Source organism: Ahaetulla prasina, chromosome 8 (assembly GCF_028640845.1).
Source record: "Ahaetulla prasina isolate Xishuangbanna chromosome 8, ASM2864084v1, whole genome shotgun sequence".
NCBI lineage: Eukaryota > Metazoa > Chordata > Lepidosauria > Squamata > Colubridae > Ahaetulla > Ahaetulla prasina.
This window is the reverse complement of record NC_080546.1, coordinates 8,598,744-8,620,573: the sequence shown is the minus strand read 5'-3', so window position 1 is coordinate 8,620,573 and position 21,830 is coordinate 8,598,744. Positions and strand designations below refer to the sequence as shown.

At 45.4% G+C, this 21,830-nt stretch overlaps 1 protein-coding gene across 1 annotated transcript in view; it reads right to left on the bottom strand.

Annotated features, from left to right (window-relative positions):
* ADAMTS3 (ADAM metallopeptidase with thrombospondin type 1 motif 3) overlaps window positions 1-21,830 on the bottom strand; it is a 176,757-nt gene that overhangs the window by 108,777 nt on the left and 46,150 nt on the right. Inside the window, exon 4 of the mRNA XM_058192902.1 lies at window positions 14,044-14,200. Coding sequence (XP_058048885.1) covers window positions 14,044-14,200 — 157 coding nt within the window. The remainder of the gene's footprint in view (window positions 1-14,043; window positions 14,201-21,830) is intronic.

Genomic DNA, 21,830 nt, shown 5'->3' with positions numbered 1-21,830 from the left:
CCCCATGGAGAGCATGATGCCGTACAGATAGTCCTCGACTTACAACAGTTCGCTTAGTGACCATTTGAAGTTACAACAGCACAGTCAAAAAGGTGACTGATGGAGCATTTTTCACATTTATGTTCATTGCAGCCTCTGCAAGGTCACATGGTCAAAATTCACATGCTCGGCAACTGGAGTGTTGCCAATATCATAGAACATAGAATAATAGAGGGGTTTTTGTTTTTTTTGGTATTTATATCCTGCCCTTCTCCGAAGACTCAGGGCGGCTTACACTGTGTCAAGCAATAGTCTTCATCCATTTGTATATTATATACAAAGTCAACTTATTTCCCCCCCAACAATCTGGGTCCTCATTTTACCTACCTTATAAAGGATGGAAGGCTGAGTCAACCTTGGGCCTGGTGGGGCTTGAACCTGCAGTAATTGCAAGCAGCTGCTGTTAATAACAGACTGTCTTACCAGTCTGAGCCACCAGAGTTGGAAGGGACCTTGGAGGGAGGTCTTCTAGTTCAAACCCCTGCTCGGGGCAGGAGACCCTATATCAGGGGTGTCAAACTCAATTTCGCTGAGGGCCGCATCAGGGTTGTGTTTGACCTCAGGGGGGTGGGGTGGGTGTGGCCAGGTAGGCGTGGCCAGCTCGACGTCAGTCATGTCAGGGGCGCCTGTGGCGGCCCGAGCGCTCTGCCAGCAAAAACAGGGTCCCGAGCTCCGTTTTTGGCTGTGACGGCCTCCTGCAACCCTCTGCCAGCGAAAATAGAGCTCGGGAGGGCTCTATTTTGCCTATTTTTTTATTTTATTTTGCCTCTATTTGCCGCAGGCAGCCCTCCCGAGCTCCATTTTCACTGGCAGAGGCACCACAGGCCGGTCCTTCGCTGTTTTCAGGGCGGCCCCGCGGGACAGATCTAAGCACTTTGCAGGCCGAATTCGGCCCACGGGCCTTAAGTTTGACACTCCAGACAAGTGGCTGTCCCGTGTCTTCTTAAAAGTCTCCAGTGATGGAGCACCCACAACTTCTGAAGGCAGCTATTTCACTGGTTGATTGCTTTCACCGTTAGGAAATTTCTCCTTAATTCTAAGTTGCTTCTCTCCTTGGTTATTTTCCATCCTCTCGTCTTGCCTTTCTGGTGCTTTGGAAAACAGTTTCACCCTCTTCTCTTTTGTAGGAGTCCCTCAAAATGTTGGAACACCGCTATCTTGTCTCCCCTAGTCCTTCTTTTCATTAGATTAGGCCCATCCAATTCCTGTAACTCTTCTTCCTATGTTTTAGCCTCCAGCCTCCCTCATCATTCTTACTCTCACAATATCAGAACAGTGGGAGAAGAAGAAAAATGAGTGGGCTTCCCTTTCCTCTCACGCAATTTATCTTGGCGGCTCCCAACGCCAAGCGGAGCAAACACAAAATGACCTCGCCCATCCCTCCTGCTTGGTTTTGCAACCGAAATCATGTTTTGATTTCATTCTAAGAGAACATCTCCTTCCAACCAGCCTTCCTGAACTCCGTCACGAAAGCGATACTCGCCTAGAGACAACCAGTGCACCCACGGGCGGACAAACACACACACACTTAAGATATTTGAAGAAGAATTGTGCAATCGGACGCTCTGGATAAGGAGGCTGGCTCATCTTCTCAAGCTGGATCATGCTAATTAGAGGAAGAACAAGTAAAGGAAACAACAATAGCATGGGCAAAGAATTTTGGATATTCAATTGATTTAAATAAATGGCAACCGTTACGGGAGAGGAGCTACAAATTAACCATGTCCACTGCATATAAAGAAAATCAATATAAAATGTTTTACAGATGCCATCTGCCCCCTGAGAAACTCGCAAAAATGTTTAAAGGCAAATCAGCTAAACGTTGGAAATGTCACCAGTTACCAGGATCTTATTATCATATGTGGTGGGCATGCTTAGGAGCTAAGAATTATTGGAAAAAAATTAAGATATGGCTAGAAGAAACGACACAGCAACAGACTGATTTTAAACCCGAGCTGTTCCTATTGGGTATCCTTCCAGAGAAAATTAGTAAAGAAAATATATATTTGATTATACATGTAGTAGGGACACGGTAGCTCAGTGGCTAAGACACTGAGCTTGTCGATCGAAAGGTCGGCAGCTCAGCGGTTCGAATCCCTAATGCTGCTGTGTAATGGGGTGAGCTCCCGTGACTTGTCCCAGCTTCTGCCAACCTAGCACTTTGAAAGCAGGTAAAAAATGCAAGTAGAAAAAATAGGGACCACCTTTGGTGGGAAGGTAACAGTGTTCCGTGCGCCTTTGGCGTTGAGTCATGCCGGCCACATGATCACAGAGACATCTTCGGACAGCGCTGGCTCTTCGGCTTTGAAACGGAGATGAGCACCGCTCCCTAGAGTCAGGAACGACTAGCACATATGTGCGAGGGGACCCTTTACCTTTACCTATACATGTAATAACAGCAGCGAGGATAGTATTGGTGCAAAAATTGGAAAGCAGAGAAGATACCTCTGGAAGGGGAAGTAATTAAGAAAATTTTAGACTGCGCAGAAATGAATAGATTAACGTTGAGGATTAAAGAAAGGGAGGATTCAGAATATTTTAAGATATGGGCTCAATTTTACCATCGGTTAGAAAAGAGATATAGCTAAATAAATTAATAGCGATGTGAGAGAATGGTAGAATTCAAATATTGCATTTTTGGAGAGGTGTTGTAATAGATCAGGGGTCTGCAAACTTGGCTCTTTTAAGACTTGTGGACTTCAACTCCCAGAGTTGAAGCTGGCTGAGGAACTCTGGGAGTTGTAGTCCACAAGTCTTAAAAGAGCCAAGTTTGCAGACCCCTGTAATAGATTAAGTGGAAATGAAGACAGAAGAAACAAGAAGACGACAAAGTCACTGAAGAAACACCGAGGTGACACACGGAAGGATGGACGGATGTATTAAGTGTTTGTTTGTGTATAAAATAAAGTAAAAAAAATGTTACAAAAAAAGAAAAGAAAAGAAAAAACCTGGATTACGCTGCGAAATGGATGAAGTCCTTAGAGGAGATTTACGCACATTCCCCAACCTTTATTATTATTATTATTATTTTCGGAATAAACACGGCAGTGACTTAGCCTAGTGGGAAAGTTTCCCATGGGGACAAGCTGCGTTCTTCCCATGCGTCATTTTCCTGTAGATTCCTGATGCTTTCACTTTATTGCAGCTCTCAAGGGAAATCAGATAATAATTTCCCTCAGGGTTTTTCTCTAAATTGGCTAATGAAAAGAGGGAAGCCGAGCGGGAAGGGGTGAGTTTGACTTTCCGGCAGACAAGTTTCTCCAAGGCAGCTGACAAACAGGTCGCGTACTACGCAAGGACTTTCTTCCCATGGACGAAGACGTGTGGGAACTACGGCAAGGTTTCCTGCCTGAGCAAGGCTAGAAGACCTCTAAGCAGTGGTGGGATTCAAGTAATTTAACAACCGGTTCTCTGCCCTAATGATTTCTTCCAACAACCAGTTCGCCAAACTGCTCAGAAAGTTAACAACCGGTTCGCCCGAAGTGGTACGAACTGGCTGAATCCCACCACTGCCTCTAAGGTCTCTTCCAACTCTATTATGACAAGGCGAGTAAAGAATTGATGAGTTCTCTCCGATCAATATTTCTGTAGGAGAAGAATAAAGGGCTTTTCCAAAGCTGGATCGGTGTGTTGAAGGAGACTGAAGGGCTTCATAATCGATTACAGGTAGTCCTCGACTTACCTCCATTCTTTTAGTGACCGTTTGAAGTTACGAACGGCACTGAAAAAAAGTGACGGCTATTGCAACGTTCCCGTGATCACGTGATCAAAATTCGGACTCGTATTTATGACAGTTGCGATGTCCCGGAGTCATATGATCCCCTTTTGTGACCTTCTGACAAGCCGGTGGAAGCCCGATTCACTTAACAACCGTGTTCTCACTTAACAACTGCCGTGATTCACTTCACAACTGTGTCAAGAAAGGTCGTAAAATGGAACACGACTCACTTCAAGTGATCACCTTTTGCACCCTTCTGACGAGATTTTGTTTTTATTATTATTATCACTATTATTATTATCATTATTATTATTATTATTATTATTATTATTATTATTTAATCAACATACGTGCTTAATGAACATTGCATTACCTGACTCATTTTACTTATACAGTCCAATATTAATCATAATAATGCTAATGCTAATAATAATAATAGTAGTATTGTTTACTTATATATAATAATAACGAGATTTGCTTAATGGCCATGATTCATTTAACAGCTGCAGTAATATAATATAACAACAGAGTTGGAAGGGACCTTGGAGGCCTTCTAGTCCAACCCTCTGCCCAGGTTACCAACAACCAACAACCAACAACCAAATGTTGGTTATCCAACATTTTCTTAAAAATTTCCAGTGTTGGAGCATTCACAAGTTCTGCAGGCAAGTCGTTCCACTTATTAATTGTTCTAACTGTCAGGAAATTTCTCCTTAGTTCTAAGTTGCTTCTTTCTTTGATCAGTTTCCACCTATTGCTTCTTGTCCTACCCTCAGGTGCTTTGGAGAATAGTTTGACTCCCTCTTCTTTGTGATTGACTTAACCTTTGTGATTGACTTAACCTTTGTGGCAAAAAAAAAAAAGGGTATAAAATCAGAAGCGATTCACCTAATAATTCACTGCCTTCCTTTGCAATGGAAATTTTGTCCCCCTCCCCCAGTTTTTTATTTTATTTGCTTGTTTTTACAGCGTACTAGCCGCCGTCTTACCACATGGTAACAGCAACCCCTTGGGGTCGTAAGTCGAGGATTAACTGCATATATGCACTCCTTAGCCCACATTCGAATTATTTCGAAATTAATTGTGCCCTAAAATATTTGCAAATTTAACCTTTTTCTCCATTCCTTCTTGAGCTGCATTGCAAAATCCCAAACTGGTGCGAAATATAAAACTTAGCTCCTTCCTGCTCTGCGTGATAATCAGGAAAGCAAAGCCATTCTGTTCCCCAAATTCTAGGATATTATGGGCATTTTTTTGTTGTTGTTGTTGTTGTTTCTTTTTCCAGCCGACTGAGATTTATGGGCAAGAACTAATCTGGTGCCAGGAGGAACAGCCATGTTTTCCACAATCTGTGTAGCGTTTTGTGGGTTTTCCCTGTAATTTTTCCAGATGCAAATATTTGCATACAGCCGACGCTGAATTGCTGCGGCCAACAGAAAGTAAAGTTAAGGTTTTCTCCCCCGAGTCTCCATAGAGCGGAATCTTGTCCAAGAATCTGGTTTAAAAATAATACGAATAATTTCGGCTGAGCTTTGCATGTCTTCTTCTACTTATAGCCCAGCTTCTGTGCATCTTTTGAGCTTTATAATACCTCAATGTCAAGAGGCAACAACGAGCCACCTCCAAAATCCTGGCCGGTCATTCCTGCTGTTTAATTCAAATATAAAGCTTCTTTTGGGTGCCTTTGATAAAAAATTGGATTTTCTAGTTTTGGAAACTGGGGTGCTCTGACCTAGGCTTCCTTAGAAAGTATACAGCACAAATGTAGTCCCGGCCAACCTCTTTAATTCACACAGCTGTGAATTATTGTCATTCCCAGTCCGAAAAGCTTCTCAAACAGTCTATCAGAGGAGTGTTTACACACACCCACCTTATCTCCCTTGGAATGGTGCCAGGGAACTGATTGGCACATGCAGGGCAAGGCCAAACTTAGCACAGAGTCAAACAGAGCTTTTCCAGAGCTTTTACCGACCATATGAACTAATTTCTTCCTGCAAAAGCTCATGTCCCGTTCACTTCTCTTTTATGTCTTATGGGAGGGGCCAATCATCTCCGAGCCTTACTCCCAAGTCGACCCTGTTTTCTTAATTGTTCCCGTCTCCTAGCAGCTCTGCGCATGCACACACTGGGAATAGGCTCAAGCTGTTCTTCTGCCTCACTGATGTCAGATTCCGGAGACTTTGGAGGCAGCAAAGAACTACCAGATGGCCTTGGCCCTCTCTCTGCCTCTGACTCAGAGCCCTCGTCTGAGCCTTCCCCAGACTCCAGAAATGCCCCATATTCCTCCCCAACCTCCTCACTGTCCGAATTTGCTGCCAGCTCTGCTGGTTGCTGGCGGGTTACAACACTGGGAAGAAATGCTTTCTAAATTCGGCTTCCTTTGGGATCCTTTGAAGATCTTTTCAGGCGTGGCTTCAAAAAGTGCTATGAAGCTTGTTATAATTCCCTAAATGCTTGAGTATCAGAAGACAAGGAGTAAAGTTAACTTCAAGCACCTTCTCTTTCTCATTCTTAATTCAACTTTATCTCCCCCCGCCCCCGAACCAATTAAGACACAGCACAGGATTTAATAATTATAAAAATACAGAACGACAGAGTTGGAAGGGAACTTGAAGGTCTTCTAGTCCAGCCCCCTGCCCAAGCAGGGGAAACAATACAGGTAAGTCCTCGACTGACAACAGTTCATTGAGTGACTGTTCAAAGTTACAAAAGCACTGAAAAAAAACGACCAGTTTTCACATTCACGACCACTGTAGCATCCCCATGATCGTGCGATCAAAATTCAGATGCTTGGCAAGTGACTCACATTTACGACGGTTGCAGTGTCCCAAGATCACCTAATTCCCCTTTGGCAAATTTCTCACAAGCAAAGTCAATGGAGACGCCAGACTCATGTCACAGCTGTTTTTTTTTTTTTTGTTGTTTACATTTATACCCCGCCCTTCTCCGAAGACTCAGGGCGGCTTACAGTGTATAAGGCAATAGTCTCATTCTATTTGTATATTTTTACAAAGTCAACTTATTGCCCCCCCAACAATCTGGGTCCTCATTTTACCTACCTTATAAAGGATGGAAGGCTGAGTCAACCTTGGGCCGGGCTCAAACCTGCAGTAATTGCAGGCTTTGTGTTCTTAATAACAGGCCTTACCAGCCTGCGCCATTCACCAGTTTGACTAATTTAACAACTCCAGTGAATCATTTAACAACTCGCGCAAGAAACACAGGGGCATATTCACTTAACAAATGTTTGTTTCACTTAGCAGCAAGAAATTTTGGGCTCAAGAGGGGTCATAAGTCGGAGGCTACCTGTAACCTATAGTCTCCCAGGTGGTCCTCAGCTCACAACCACAACTGAGCCAACATTTCTGTAGGACAGGGGTCTCCAACCTTGGCAACTTTAAGACTGGCGAACTGCAACTCCCAGAATCCCCCAGCCAGCTTTGCTGGCTGGGGAATTCTGGGAGTTGAAGTCAGCCAGGCTTAAAGTTGCCAAGTTTGGAGACCCCTGCTGTAGAGAGCATTTCACAATTAGAGAGCAGCTGCTTCCTGTTCCTAACAAACAGGAAGCAGCAGGTGAAACTAAGCAAGATCACATCAAATACCTGTACAATTAGCACAGGGGCCCCCCAAGGCTGTGTGCTCTCCCCACTTCTCTTCTCTCTGTATACCAATGACTGCATCTCCAATGATCCATCTGTTAAGCTACTGAAGTTCGCAGATGACACAACAGTGATTGGTCTCATTCGAGACAATGACGAATCCGCATATAGACGAGAGGTCGAACGACTAGCCTTGTGGTGCAACCAAAACAATCTGGAACTGAACACACTCAAAACCGTAGAAATGGTGGTAGACTTTAGGAGAAACCCTTCCATACTTCCACCTCTCACAATACTAGACAACACAGTATCAACAATAGAAACCTTCAAATTTCTAGGTTCTATCATATCGCAAGATCTAAAATGGACAGCTAACATCAAAAACATCATTAAAAAAGGACAACAAAGAATGTTCTTTCTGCGCCAACTCAGTAAGCTCAAACTGCCCAAGGAGCTGCTGATTCAGTTCTACAGAGGAATTATTGAGTCTGTCATTTGCACCTCTATAACTGTCTGGTTCGGTTCTGCAACCCAACAAGAAAGACACAGACTTCAGAGGATAATTAGAACTGCAGAAAAAATAATTGCTACCAACCTGCCTTCCATTGAGGACCTGTATACTGCACGAATCAAGAAGAGGGCCGTGAAAATATTTACAGACCCCTCGCATCCTGGACATAAACTGTTTCAACTCCTACCCTCAAAACGACGCTATAGAGCACTGCACACCAGAACAACTAGACACAAGAACAGTTTTTTCCCGAAGGCCATCACTCTGCTAAACAAATAATTCCATCAACACTGTCAAACTATTTACTGAATCTGCACTACTATTAATCTTCTCATAGTTCCCATCACCAATCTCTTTCCACTTATGACTGTATGACTATAACTTGTTGCTGGCAATCCTTACGATTTATATTGATATATTGACCATCAATTGTGTTGTAAATGTTGTACCTTGATGAACGTCTCTTTTCTTTTATGTACACTGAGAGCATATGCACCAAGACAAATTCCTTGTGTGTCCAATCACACTTGGCCAATAAAAAATCTATTCTATTCTATTCTATTCTGTAGGAGATGTCCAGACTGGGCCCAAGGGAGGTATCAAACATGTCCATGGGTTTGCGATGGGTCAGACACGACTTCGCAACCGACAACAAGAATGTATCTCTCAACACTTGAAAAATTCAAGCGTTTTTTTTATTAGTTCGCCATGTGTACCGAGCAGTCAAAGGAGACTCTGCTAGGACATTCTGCCAACTTCTGCCCAATACTTTCTCAGTTGTACCTCGAAATGACTAATGCACAACTCCAAATAAAAATGTGGAAAAGGTGGGGGGAAGGTGAGTTTTTCCACCAAAAATGCACGCAAACCCATTAACGGATGTTCACGTTAACTGTGCAAATGTCGAGCAAATGGACATGCGGGAATACTATTGAAAAACCTTTCATGGCCTGTACCGTAACTGGGTTAAGCCAACAACTGCAGGTAGTCGGCGACTTACAACAGCTTGCTTAGTGACTGCTCAAAGTTACAACGGCACACCTACCCTGTTTCCCCAAAAATAAGACATCCCCTGATAGTAAGCCCAATCGAGCTTTTGAGTGCATGCCCTAAAATACCCCTCCCTCCGAAAATAAGTCCTCCTCCAAAAATATTTAAACGTATGAGCAGCCGGTCCCCATCATTTCCTCTGGTTTTTTCTACGCGCCCCAAAAGAATAAGACCTCTCCAAAAATAAGGCCAAGCGCTTATTTCAGAGTTCAAAAAAATATAAGACAGGGTCTTATTTTCGGGGAAACATGGTAGGACCGTTGCAGCAAAATTCAACTTGGCAACTGACTCATATTTAGGATGGTTGCAGCATCCCAGAGTCCTGTGATCCCCTTTTGCAACCTTCTGAACATCAAAATGTTCAGGGGCCTCTGTGGCTCAGACTGCTAATGCAGTCTGTTATTAACAGCAGCTGCTTGCAATTACTGCAGGTTCAAGCCCCACCAGGCCCAAGGTTGACTCAGCCTTCCATCCTTTATAAGGTAGGTAAAATGAGGACCCAGATTGTTGGGGGCAATAAGTTGACTTTGTATATAATATACAAATGGATGAAGACTATTGCCTGACATAGTGTAAGCCGCCCTGAGTCTTCGGAGAAGGGTGGGATATAAATGCAAATAAAAAAAAAATCAAGAGGGAAACTGTTACTCAGGGATGGTATTCACTTACTTTCCCTACTAGTTCGCAAATGTGAGTGCGTGTATCCCTAGTGCTGTCATGTAACGGGGTGAGCTCCCGTTACTTGTCCCAGCTTCTGCCAACCGAGCAGTTTCGAAAGCATGTAAAAAATGCAAGTAGAAAAAATAGGGACCACCTTTGGTGGGAAGGTAACAGCGTTCCGTGCGCCTTTGGCATTGAGTCATGCCGGCCACATGACCACGGAGATGTCTTTGGACAGCGCTGGCTCTTCAGCTTTGAAACAGAGATGAGCACCGTCCCCTAGAGTCGGGAACGACTAGCACATATGTGCGAGGGGAACCTTTACCTTTACCTGTTACTAATTTAACAATTGCACAACAATTGAACAACTGGAGCCGTGAGTAGTTAGAATGAAGTATTGCAGGCTAATTTCGCCGACTGCCAGCAGTTCGATTCTAAGCAGCTCAAGGTTGACTCAGCCTTTCATCCTTCCGAGTGTTGGTAAAATGAGGACCTTTCCTTTTAATCTGTTCTGGTTTTGTGACTTTGTATTTTTACTTTCAAGAAGATCCCCAAAACGATATGGACTGGTAACTCCCCTTCTAAATTCGAAAACCAAAGGAAATTTCAAATCTATAGGAAGGTATAGAAGAGTCTGGACCAGTGATGGCTAACCTTTTCTGGACTGAGTGCCCAAAGAGCATGTGTAGTATGTGTGTGTGTGCGTGCGCAAATGCGCACCATGCGCCCATACCCCCAAAATGCAATGCGCATGCAACCCCTGTGCATGTCCCCTGCCCTATGCATGTGCAGGTGACACCCCACACATGCCCCCGTGCATGGGTCCTGTGCATGCATCCTGCCCCCTGCGCATGCGCCCCACCTGCACATGCCCTGCCCGCCACACATGCACATGTGGCCCCCCTGCATGCCCCCTGCCCCCCATGCATGCGCAGCAGAGACCCGAAGACCAGCTGGCTGGCAGGAGGTGCGCGTCCATGCGCAGCAGGGCTTAACTGGGCCAACGGCTCACGTGCTATCAGAGAGGACGCTGCGAGCCACCTTTGGCACGTGTGCCATTGGTTCGCCATCACGGGACTAGACATACCGGCTGTCTACAATCATCCAGTCGCTCTTATTTCTCTTTCTTTGGCTTCCAGGAGCGAGCTGACCTAGGGGGACCCTTGGGAGAACTTGGATGGACTCCCATTCCAGCCAGACACAACTTTCTTCATTGCTCTTGCCAGACTAAATCTTTTTTTTTTTTCAGATACTTGGGGGGGGCGGGGTGTGTCTGTTTGTGTGTGACAACGAGACGGGAGAAAGAGATTTCATGGAGAACCAGAAGACGTTGGTGAACACATCAGGAAGACATTCGGAGGAGAAAAATTGGCCCGCTAAAAAACACAGCTTAATTGCTTGCCTCAGTTTCTTTGGAGCGGTGCCCTATTTATTTATGAAACGGGACTACCCAGTAGTTTTGGCTCTTGGAGAAAATTTCCTCAAAGGATTGCTGTTCCCTTACGTGCCGCACTGGGTAGAGAGTTTTGCTTCCCCTCATGTTCCTCCTTTGGGTCTTCCTTGCCAGGTTGAATGGGGACAAGATTCCGAACTGATTTTGGGTGGGGAGAGAGATGTCCTTCTCAAAGATTGTTCTAACCGCTTTGGTTGTTGAAGGAACAGTCCTTCTGCATCTCTCTTGGAGGGCTTAGCATCATTCCGAACAGAATACAGAATATAGGATAGAGTAGAAGAACAGGGTTGGAAGGGACCTTGGAGGTCTTCTAGTCCAACCCCCTCCCCCCACTCAGGCAACAAAACCCTACACCACTTCAGACAAATGGCTATCCAACATCTTCTTAAAAACTTCCAGTGTTGGAGCATTCACAACTTCTGGAGGCAAGTTGTTCCACTGATTAATTGTTCTAACTGTCAGGAAATTTCTCCTTAGTTCTAGGTTGCTTCTCTCCTTGATTAGTTTCCACCCATTGCTTCTTGTTCTACCCTCAGGTGCTTTGGAGAATAGCTTGACTCCCTCTTCTTTGTGGCAGCCCCTGAGATATTGGAGGACTGCTATCATGTCTCCCCTAGTCCTTTTCATTAAACTAGACATTTTTATTTTTATTTTTTTATTTATTAAATTTATATTACTGCCTATTCATCCATGGTAACATACCCAGTTCCTGCAGCCGTTCTTCATAGGTTTAATCTTCCAGTCCCCTAATCATCTTTGTTGCTCTTCTCTGCACTCTTTCCAGAATCTCAACACCTTTTTTTATATTGTGGTGACCAAAACTGGATGCAGGATTTCAAATGTGGCCTTACCAAGGCATTATAAAGTGGTATTAACACTTCACGTGATCTTGATTCCATCGCTCTGTACTCTATACTCTACATAGAATAACCGAGTTGGAAGGATGTATCCATCATCACCGTAATGAAATCCACCCACTTGTAAAGGTAGGAAGGAAGGAAGGAATGATAGGGAGTGAGGGAAGGAAGGAAGGAAAGATAGACAAGGAAGGAAGGAAGGAAGGAAGGAAGGAAGGAAGGAAGGAAGGAAGGAAGGAAGGAAGGAAGGAAGGATAGGGAGTGAGGGAAGGAAGGAAAGATAGACAAGGAAGGAAAGAAGGAAGGAAGGAAGGAAGAAAAAAGGAAGGAAGGATAGGGAGTGAGGGAAGGAAGGAAGGAAAGATAGACAAGGAAGGAAGGAAGGAAGGAAGGAAGGAAGGAAGGAAGGAAGGAAGGAAGGATAGGGAGTGAGGGAAGGAAGGAAAGATAGACAAGGAAGGAAGGAAGGAAGGAAGGAAGGAAGGAAGGAAGGAAGAAAGGAAAGATAGGGAGTGAGGGAAGGAAGGAAGGAAAGATAGACAAGAAGGAAGAAAAAGGAAGGAAGGAAGGAAGGAAGGAAGGAAGGAAGGAAGGAAGGAAGGAAGGAAAGATAGGGAGTGAGGGAAGGAAGGAAGGAAAGATAGACAAGAAGGAAGAAAAAAGAAGGAAGGAAGGAAGGAAGGATAGGGAGTGAGGGAAGGAAGGAAGGAAAGATAGACAAGGAAGGAAGGAAGGAAGGAAGGAAGGAAGGAAGGAAGGAAGGAAGGAAGGAAGGAAGGAAGGAAGGATAGGGAGGGAAGGAAGGAAGGAAGGAAGGAAAGATAGACAAGGAAGGAAGGAAGGAAAGATAGAGAGTGAGGGAAGGAAGGAAGGAAAGATAGACAAGGAAGGAAGGAAGGAAGGAAGGAAGGAAGGAAGGAAGGAAGGAAAGGGAAGGAAACCTTCCTCGAGGTAACAGTTAAGGCGATTCAGTAGACGTAAGGCTGGGAAGCAAAGAAAAACAAGATCGTGGCACACAATGTCAGCTTACAGCTAACAAAATCCTAAGATTCAAGCATGCAGAGACGCACAACGGAACTTCAGAAGACAATTTCTACATTTCTCTGCTACAAAACTTCAGATTTTGGTCCACCTAACTTTCAAAGTCTTCCCACATTGAGCTGCTGAATGTTAGAGGCGGCGCCGTGAATTCACTTCAAAAAAGGACACTTCAAAAAAAAAGAAAAAAATTACCACCAGTTCGCAGCACGCCCAAAATGTGAGCGTGCGCGCCTTCTGCACAGGCGCCCGGCCTTCCACGTATGTGCTTTGCTCAAATGCGCAGCTAGCACACATGCACGCAGCTTAGAAAACGGGGCTAAATAGAATGGCATAGCGCTGGGGCAGGTGGGCAGGTCCACCCGCTACCGGTTTGCCCGAACCGGTCTGAACTGGCTAAATACCACCACCGATTCCCAGTCAGAGAGAGGGAGGGGGGAGGAAGAGAGGGAGGGGGAGAGAGAGACTCTAGAACAGGGGTCTCCAACCTTGGTCCCTTTAAGACTTGTGGACTTCAACTCCCAGAGTTCCTCAGCCAGCAAAGAATTCTGGGAGTTGAAGTCCACAAGTCTTAAAGGGACCAAGGTTGGAGATCCCTGCTCTAGAAGTACTGAGCAACTAACTGAATCAGGCATCTTTTTCCAACAAAGAAAAGTGACGCTGGTAGTCCTCAACGTACATCCACAATTGAGCCCAAAATTTCCGTCGCTAAATCAGACAGACCTTCAATAAATTTTGCCCTCCGTTGCAGTTTGTTAAGCGAATTGCTGCAGTGGTTCAGCTAGGAACACGGTTGCTCAGCGAATCTGGCGTCCCCGTTGACATTTGCTTGTCGGAAGGTCGCCAAAGGCAAATGACATGACTCCAGGAGACGGCGACCGTCATAAATATGAGTCAGTTGCCAAGCATCTGAATTTCAGTCACGTGAACACCGAGGAAGCGGCAACGGCCTTAAGTGCAACAGAGGGGTCCTCAGTCACATTTTCAAGGGCTGTTGTCGTAAGTTTGAATGGTCACTAAACGAATGGTCGTAAGTCGAGGACTACCTGTAGGGAATAAACCTTGAAGAAAGGAACAAAAGAGATGGTAAATGAAGGGTCCGTAGACAGAAGCTATACCTTTACTTTGGAAATCAGGAAGAATATCGGATGAACTCTGTGCTATTGCTGACCTCCTATAAACCATGTGAAGACGTCCTCTCTCTTCTTCCATTTGTTGGCCTTTCTCCAGCGGCTCAATGAAAAATTCTTCTTCACCAACTTTGATCATGCCAGCCTAGGTTAGAGAGAGGGGGGGAGAAGAATAAAAGGAAGAGGGCTTAAACAGGTAAAGAATCCAGCCTGTTGATTTGTAAAAATTTATTTATTTATTTATTTCAATTTTTTATACCGCCCTTCTCCCGAAGGACTCAGGGCGGTGTACAGCCTAGTAAAAATACAATGTATAAACATTAAAATACAATGTATAAACATTAAAAAGAAGTTAAAAACATTAAAAAACATTAAAAATAAATAAACCACTGCCATCATGAAAGAGCAAACCTATTGTGACTCGTCCTCCCTCCTCTCCTCAGCCGGCCCCTCCTGTCTCCAACCGGGCCTGTTATCAGACTCCGAGTCTGATAATGAAGATGAATGGCCTGTCATGCCTCCAGCCCCCGGCCCTGGCCCCATGCCCGGAGAGGATTCCAGCAGTGAACAAATAAGCCCGAGAAACCTCACTCATAGGGCGTGTGTTCCTTTGGCTCAGCTGTCAGAGGAAGCCAGCCAGGGATTGGAATTGCTCGGGCCTACTCCTTCTGACCCCTCCCTTTCCCAAACAGCAGAAGACAATTCAAAGTGGGAGGATCCTCGCTTCCGGAGATCTGAGAGGCGATGCCAGCAGAAGGAAGGGAGGGGCAGGCCTGGATAAATGCTGAGTCATAGAGCCACACCCCACAGCCTATATAAAGAACCTGCTTTTGGCATTCCAACCTTGAGTCAAGCAAAGTCTCATCTAGTTTGCTGATATCGCTGAAGTCACAACTTGGACTCCTGCCTGCCCTGAAAAACCTCGAAGGAACTTGGCAAGCTGCAGAGGCTTCGTTGCCACGTTTGATAAGGTCTTCCTTGACCCGGTCGTCGGAGGGGGAGGGGGACACGACAAAACCGATGTAAGTAATATACCCTGTTTCCCTGAAAATAAGACCTATCCTGAAAATAAGCCCTACCATGATTTCTACATGTGTGCCTAATATAAGCCCTACCCCAGTAATGAAATCCAATTTTTTTTACTACCGATTCTGTGGATGTGGCTTGGTGGGCGTGGTAGGAGAAGGATACTGCAAAATCCCTGTTTCCTCTTCACTCCTGGCAGAAGGATATTGCAAAATCTCCATTCCCACCCCACTCTGGGGCCAGTCAGAGGTGGTATTTGCCGGTTCTCCAAACTGCTCAAAATTTCCACGATCGGTTCTCCAGAACCTGCTGGATTTCACCCCTGCCTTAACCCCAAAATAAGCCCTGCTTAAGAGCCTGTGCAATCGGACAGCTACCCATTCCATCTGGTTACTCGCAGCGGCGCAGCCATGAGGTGAGGCGAGGTGGTAGTGGAGCTGCCCCAGCGCCCCACCCCGGCTTAGCTCGGGGCTCCTGCAGCCACGCCATCCATGCCCCAACACCTACCTCATGGCGGCAGCACCGGCAGCCATGTGTAGCAGGACCCCACGTGGCCATCGGTTCACTTCTAGTGCTTATTCATGGCTGCAAAGGAGCAGGTGATCGCGCGGTGTGCTGTGGCCCTGAGGTAAGGCAGGTGTTGGGACATGGATGGCCTGGCTGAGGGGGTCCTGAGGTAAGCTATTGCGGGGCGCGTGGGGAAGCTCCACCTGCCTCGCTTTGTGACTGCGGCACTGTTGCGTTGCTCGGCCTCCTGCTCTGTTGCAGCCGTGAGCAAGTAGAAGTGGGATGGTGGCCACGTGGGCTCCTGCTGGACGGGGCTACTGGTGCTGTGCCCATGTTGGGGCATGGGTGGCCTGGCTGCAGGGCCCCTGAGGTAAGACGGTACAGGGCACTTGGGGCAGCTCCATCCCACCCCTGCCTTGAGGTGCCGCTGGTATGCCATGTGGCCCCCTGCCCCGCCGTGAGGACCCATAAAAAGTAGGCCTTCCGTACATGAGGGGAATACACACACACACCAAAAATAAGCCCTAGTGCTTATTTTGGGACCCAAAAGAAAATAAGACCCGGTCTTGTTTTCGGGGAAACACGGGGTATTAAAAAACCGTAAAGGAACACTTTTAATCAAATGTCTCGCTTAGCAGCAGACATTTTGGGCTCAATTGTGGTCATGGGTCGAGGACTACCTATGAAGTATTTTTCCGAAGCGCACGTAAGCCAGCAATCGTAGGAGAAAAGCGTTGTGCGGTTTTGAGGAGGCTCTGGTTTCCTTGGCAGCTGCTTGATTATTCGCAGAAGGAAGATAGAAAAGAATGTCAAAAGACGGCAAAGAGAATCAAGTTCTCAATAAGCTTCCATGAAAAGGTTCCCTGACCAATCTGAAAAGCAGATCAATTCTGCAAAAAAAGGGGTTTTGGCACTAAAGACTGCCTGGGAATTGCATTTTCTTTCTAAAAACAAAACAAAACAACCCACCAACAACAACATGCAATCTTGTGACAGGGCCAGAGGGCCAGTTGGAACCAAATTAAAGCTATTCCTGGTGCTTTCATCAATATGGAATATCTTGGTCTGCTGCCTGGATCAGTGGTGGGTTCTAACCGGTGTTACCACCGGTTTGCTTCATGCATGTGCTTTGCGCGCGATCGGCACATGCATGCTTGCTTCACTCGTACGCATGCCAAACTTGCGCTTCGTGCAAGCGAACAGACTGGTTGAACAACTGAGGCATTGCAAGCTGCTCTGCCACGCCTTTCAGCTGGGCTAAAAATGGAGGAATAAAGGTAGGTATAGCGTAGCGCCAGGTGGGAGGGCCCAAATGACGGTCGAACGAACCGGTTCGCTGTCACTTCAACATCTCCGCTACCTGCTCTCCCGAACCGGGGAGATACGGTAGCAACCTACCAGTGGTGTGGATGCTTGGGGGTTTTAGGGGTGGGGAATTTTTGGTGGATGGGGGTGTGTCTAGGGATTGTCATGTGTGTTGGGCTTGGTCTCTGGGTGTTATGTGAATTTCATTGTATGGGTATACTCTGTATATACGTTGAAGGTTGAGAGTATCTTGGCGATGTTTCGACGAGGTCTCACTCATCATCTTCAGGCTGGTACTATTGGCTTCGTGCTTGTGCGAGCAAAGCGTGGTCGGAGGTGCCATCTCTCTATAAATACTGGTGGGGAGTGGGTTGGTTGGCTGTGTGGTTGCATGCAACCCGCTCACAGCAACACTCCCCACCTCCCCACCAGTATTTATAGAGAGACAGCAGCTCTGACCACGTTTTGCTCACACAAGCACGAAGCCGAAAGCACCAGCCTGAAGATGATGAGTGAGACCTCGTCAAAACATCGCCAAGATACTCTCAACCTTACGCAGGAAAAGATCCGAATATGCCAAGACCTACATACCTATACCCGTGAAAACCTACAAAAACAAATATATATATATGTAGGTCTTTGGTTATTCGGGTTTTCTCCCGCGTAAAATTGGAAGTGTCTTGGCGACACTTGTGAGTTAAACTGCTAGTCTAGCAGTTAAAAAGGAAGAAACAATTGCAATCACACATTGCTCCCAGAAGCACGAAGCTGAAGCCTGAAGATGACGAATGAGACTTCGTCGAAACGTCGCCAAGACACTTCCAATTTTATGCGGGAGAAAACCCGAATAACCAAAGACCTACATACAAACACCCGCGAAAACCTCAGAAAACATATATATACGCACAAACATACAAGAGACAGACACAATTGCCATATAACACTGCTAGCAAAGATCACTACATTACATGACACCACGTTGTGGTCATCGCATTACAAAAACAAAGATGTTAAGACTTGGGGAAAAAAGTGCAAAGAAGAGCAACTAAGATGATTAAAGGCCTGGAGACTAAAACATACAGAGAACGGTTGCAGGATTTGGGTTTGGCTAGTCTAAAGTAAAGCAGGACTGGGTTTTCAGATCCAAACCCGTTTCAGTGGCTACAGTGTGTAGCTGCAACCCAGATTTTAAGTGTGGTTTATCCTTGGTTTATTACTTTTTCTCCACCTGCCCTTACTGGGTTGCTTTGAGGATGCTGCCCTTGTATTTGTTACGGTAGCTATTCTGAGAATGTGTCTGCTGAAATCTAAAATTGGCTAGGAATGTTTCATGCAAGCTAAAGAAATATTAGAGATAAAATAAAAATGACGAATGGACGGGATTTGCCTCTACAAGTCAGGAAATGTGGAATCTGGCAACAAGGATGGGGTAAATATCACACACAGCTCTGACATCTTTATTTATCTGCATTATGTGGATTTATTAGAGGCTGCAAAAGTTGTTCGGCTAAAGACACCTCCCTTCTGCAACCCAACAAGAAAAACACAGACTTCAGAGGATAATTAGAACTGCAGAAAAAATAATTGCTACCAACTTGCCTTCCATTGAGGACCTGTATACTGCACGAATCAAGAAGAGGGCCGTGAAAATATTTGCAGATCCCTCGCATCCTGGACATAAACTGTTTCAACTCCTACCCTCAAAACGACGCTATAGAGCACTGCACACCAGAACAACTAGACACAAGAACAGTTTTTTCCCGAAGGCCATCACTCTACTAAACAAATAATTCCCTCAACACTGTCAGACTATTTACTGAATCTGCACTACTATTAATCGTTTCATAGTTCCCATCACCAATCTCTTTCCACTTATGACTGTATGACTATAACTTGTTGCTGGCAATCCTTATGATTTATATTGATATATTGATCATCAATTGTGTTGTAAATGTTGTACCTTGATGAACGTATCTTTTCTTTTATGTACACTGAGAGCATATGCACCAAGACAAATTCCTTGTGTGTCCAATCACACTTGGCAAATAAAATTCTATTCTATTCTATTCTATTAATTTTAGGAGATGCCATTCTTATTACAACTCCAATGGAACAAGGACTTTAAATCCATTTTCAACCACAGAGTGGGGTTAAAGCAGTTTTCAGTTGATTTATCGCTCACATCTCCACTGCTTCATCCTCCCCTGCATTATAGGCATTCAAAAGATATTTCACTGAAATAAAAACTTTTGTTCTTATAATAAGGTAGGCGTTAGCATCCTGTCGTGTCCCACTCCCATTCCGACGAACGAGTCAAGGAAGTCTGTAACAAACTTGGCAACGAAGTCTTTGCAGCTTGCCAAGTTCCTTCAAGGTTTATCAGGGCAGGCAGGAGTCCAAGTTGTGACTTCAGCGATAGAGTCCGATATCAGCAAACTAGATAAGACTTTGCTTGACTCAAGGTTGGAATGCCAAAAGCAGGTCCTTTATATAGGCTGTGGGGTGTGGCTCCATGACTCAGCATTTATCCAGGCCTGCCCCACCCCTTCTTCTGCTGGTGTCGCCTCTCAGATCTCCGGAAGCAAGGGTCCTGCCACTCTGAATTGTCTTCAGCTGGATCTGCTGTCAGCTTCTGGGAAAGGGAGGGGTCAGAGGGAGTAGGCCCGAGTAATTCCAGCACCTGGCTGGCTTCCTGCTCTGAAGGCTGAGCCAAAGGAACACACGCTGTATGAGTGAGGTTTATCGGGCTTGTCCTTTCACTCCTGGAATACTCTCCGGGCATGGGGCCAGGGCCGGGGGCTGGAGGCATGACAGGCCGTTTATCTTCATTATCAGACTCGGAGTCTGATAAAAGGCCCGGTTGGAGACGGGAGGGGCCCGGCTGAGGAGAGGAGGGAGGACAAGTCACAACACATCCTGGGGATGTGGCAAAGGTTGTAAGTGTTGAAAATGGTCATTTTTTTTCAGTGCCGTCGTAACTTTGAATGGTCACTAAATGAACTTTTGTAAGTCGAGAGCTAACTGTACCCACACCGTAACATTGGACTGGGGTGAACAGCAAGGGTGGGATTCTACAGGTTCGGATCAGTTCAGGAGAACCGGTAGCTCTGACAATCAGCTGGGAGTGAAACAGTTCCCTCCAACAATCAGCTGGGAGTGAAATAGTTCCCTCCAACAATCAGCTGGGAGTGAAAAAGTTCCCTCCAACGATCCGCTGGGAGTGAAACAGTTCCCTTCGACGATCAGCTGGGCCCGCCCAGCCCTGCGCTTTACTTACCTATATCTTTGCAGCTGATTAGCGCGGCAGAGTGGATTGCCTTGCCTCAGCTGTTTTAATTCCCTAGCACTAACATGGAAGGTGATTTTTTTCATTCAATTGAGCACGGGCGGGTAGCGAAGCACACAATCACCGAACCGGTTGTTAAGCCAATAGGATCCCACCACTGGTGAACAACAGTCTTAACTGGAGTTATGGATTCCACACGTTTTGCGTTACGTGGGACTGTGAATTTGCAAAAGCGAGGCTTCCCATAAATTGGAAAAACAACCATGTGTATCTAAAACTGGGATTCCATCAGGCGGGGCGGCAAGCCAGCGATTTCTACCGAAGAGTATTTTTTCACTAGCGAGTATTTGCTCAGCATTTTTTTAATGATATCCAAGTAATAAATAAAGGAACAATTTCAATTGTTTTTTTGTTTTGTTAAAAACAGAGGGGATACAACTAGAATCCTTACTTGCTGCATACCAGACCTCTTATTGACCAATAAATATAAATTGTGCGGAGCCCTCCCCCAACCCTAGAAGAATGAAATATTTTGGGGGATATTAAAAAAAAAAAGCTGGATACAACATTTCCCTAAAAGAGAAATGGACAAAAAATTTTAAGGGAGGCAGAAACCAGCCCCCGTCTCCTTGCTCCCAAGCAGAAACCGAGGAGGCCAACTTTTAGAAATGCAGATTTGCTAATCCATTCAGAAAGACTGGGTCAGACAGAAACTCCAGATAAGCAATTAGGCAAGCCAAAAGTTAATAAGATTAGCTCAGATCAACACCTAAGATTTGCATTTCCTCTTTTGCTTATAGAGCCAGCTATGACACCCTAGGAATCTGATAATATATATTTCCCCCAGAAATAAGAAGTCCAACCTCTGAATCCAAGTAAGGACATTTGTTGTTGTTGTTAGTTGCAAAGTCGTGTCCGACTCATCGCGACCCCATGGACAACGTTCCTCCAAGCCTTCCTGTCCTCTACCATCCTCTGGAATCCATTTAAGCTCACGCCGACTGCTCCAGTGACTCCATCCAGCCACCTCGTTCTCTGTTGTCCCCTTCTTCTTTTGCCCTCCATCGTTCCCAGCATTCGGCTCTTCTCCAGTGAGTCCTTCTTTCTCATTAGGTGGCCAAAATATTTCAGTTTCATCTTCAGGATCTGGCCTTCTAAAGAGCAGTCAGAGTTGATCTCCTCTAGGACTGACAGGTTGGATCGCCTTGTAGTCCAAGGGACTCACAGGAGTCTTCTCCAGCACCAGAGTTCAAAGGCCTCAATTCTTTGGCGCTCAGCCTTTCTTGTGGTCCAACCTTCACAGCCATCCATTGCAACTGGGAAAACCATAGCTTTGACTATACGCACTTTTGTTGGCACAGAAGAAACAATGGGGAAAATATCAAATTCCCAGGGCATTTGAATTCTTAGGGCTCTAAAGCGTTATCTGTTCCACTAGATGCGTACATCACTTATTATTATTCACAGGCTTTTTTGTGTGTATGTTCACATTCACAGTGTTTTGTGAAAGTCTGCTATCTCTAGGTAATTATCCTGGCCTGGACTTTCTTCTTTTGGTATCGCTACAAGATGTTTCTGACAGCTTTCATTTATTATTTATCGTATTATGAAATATGTGTGTCTAGACATTCTCTAGTCTCGCAATGGCATG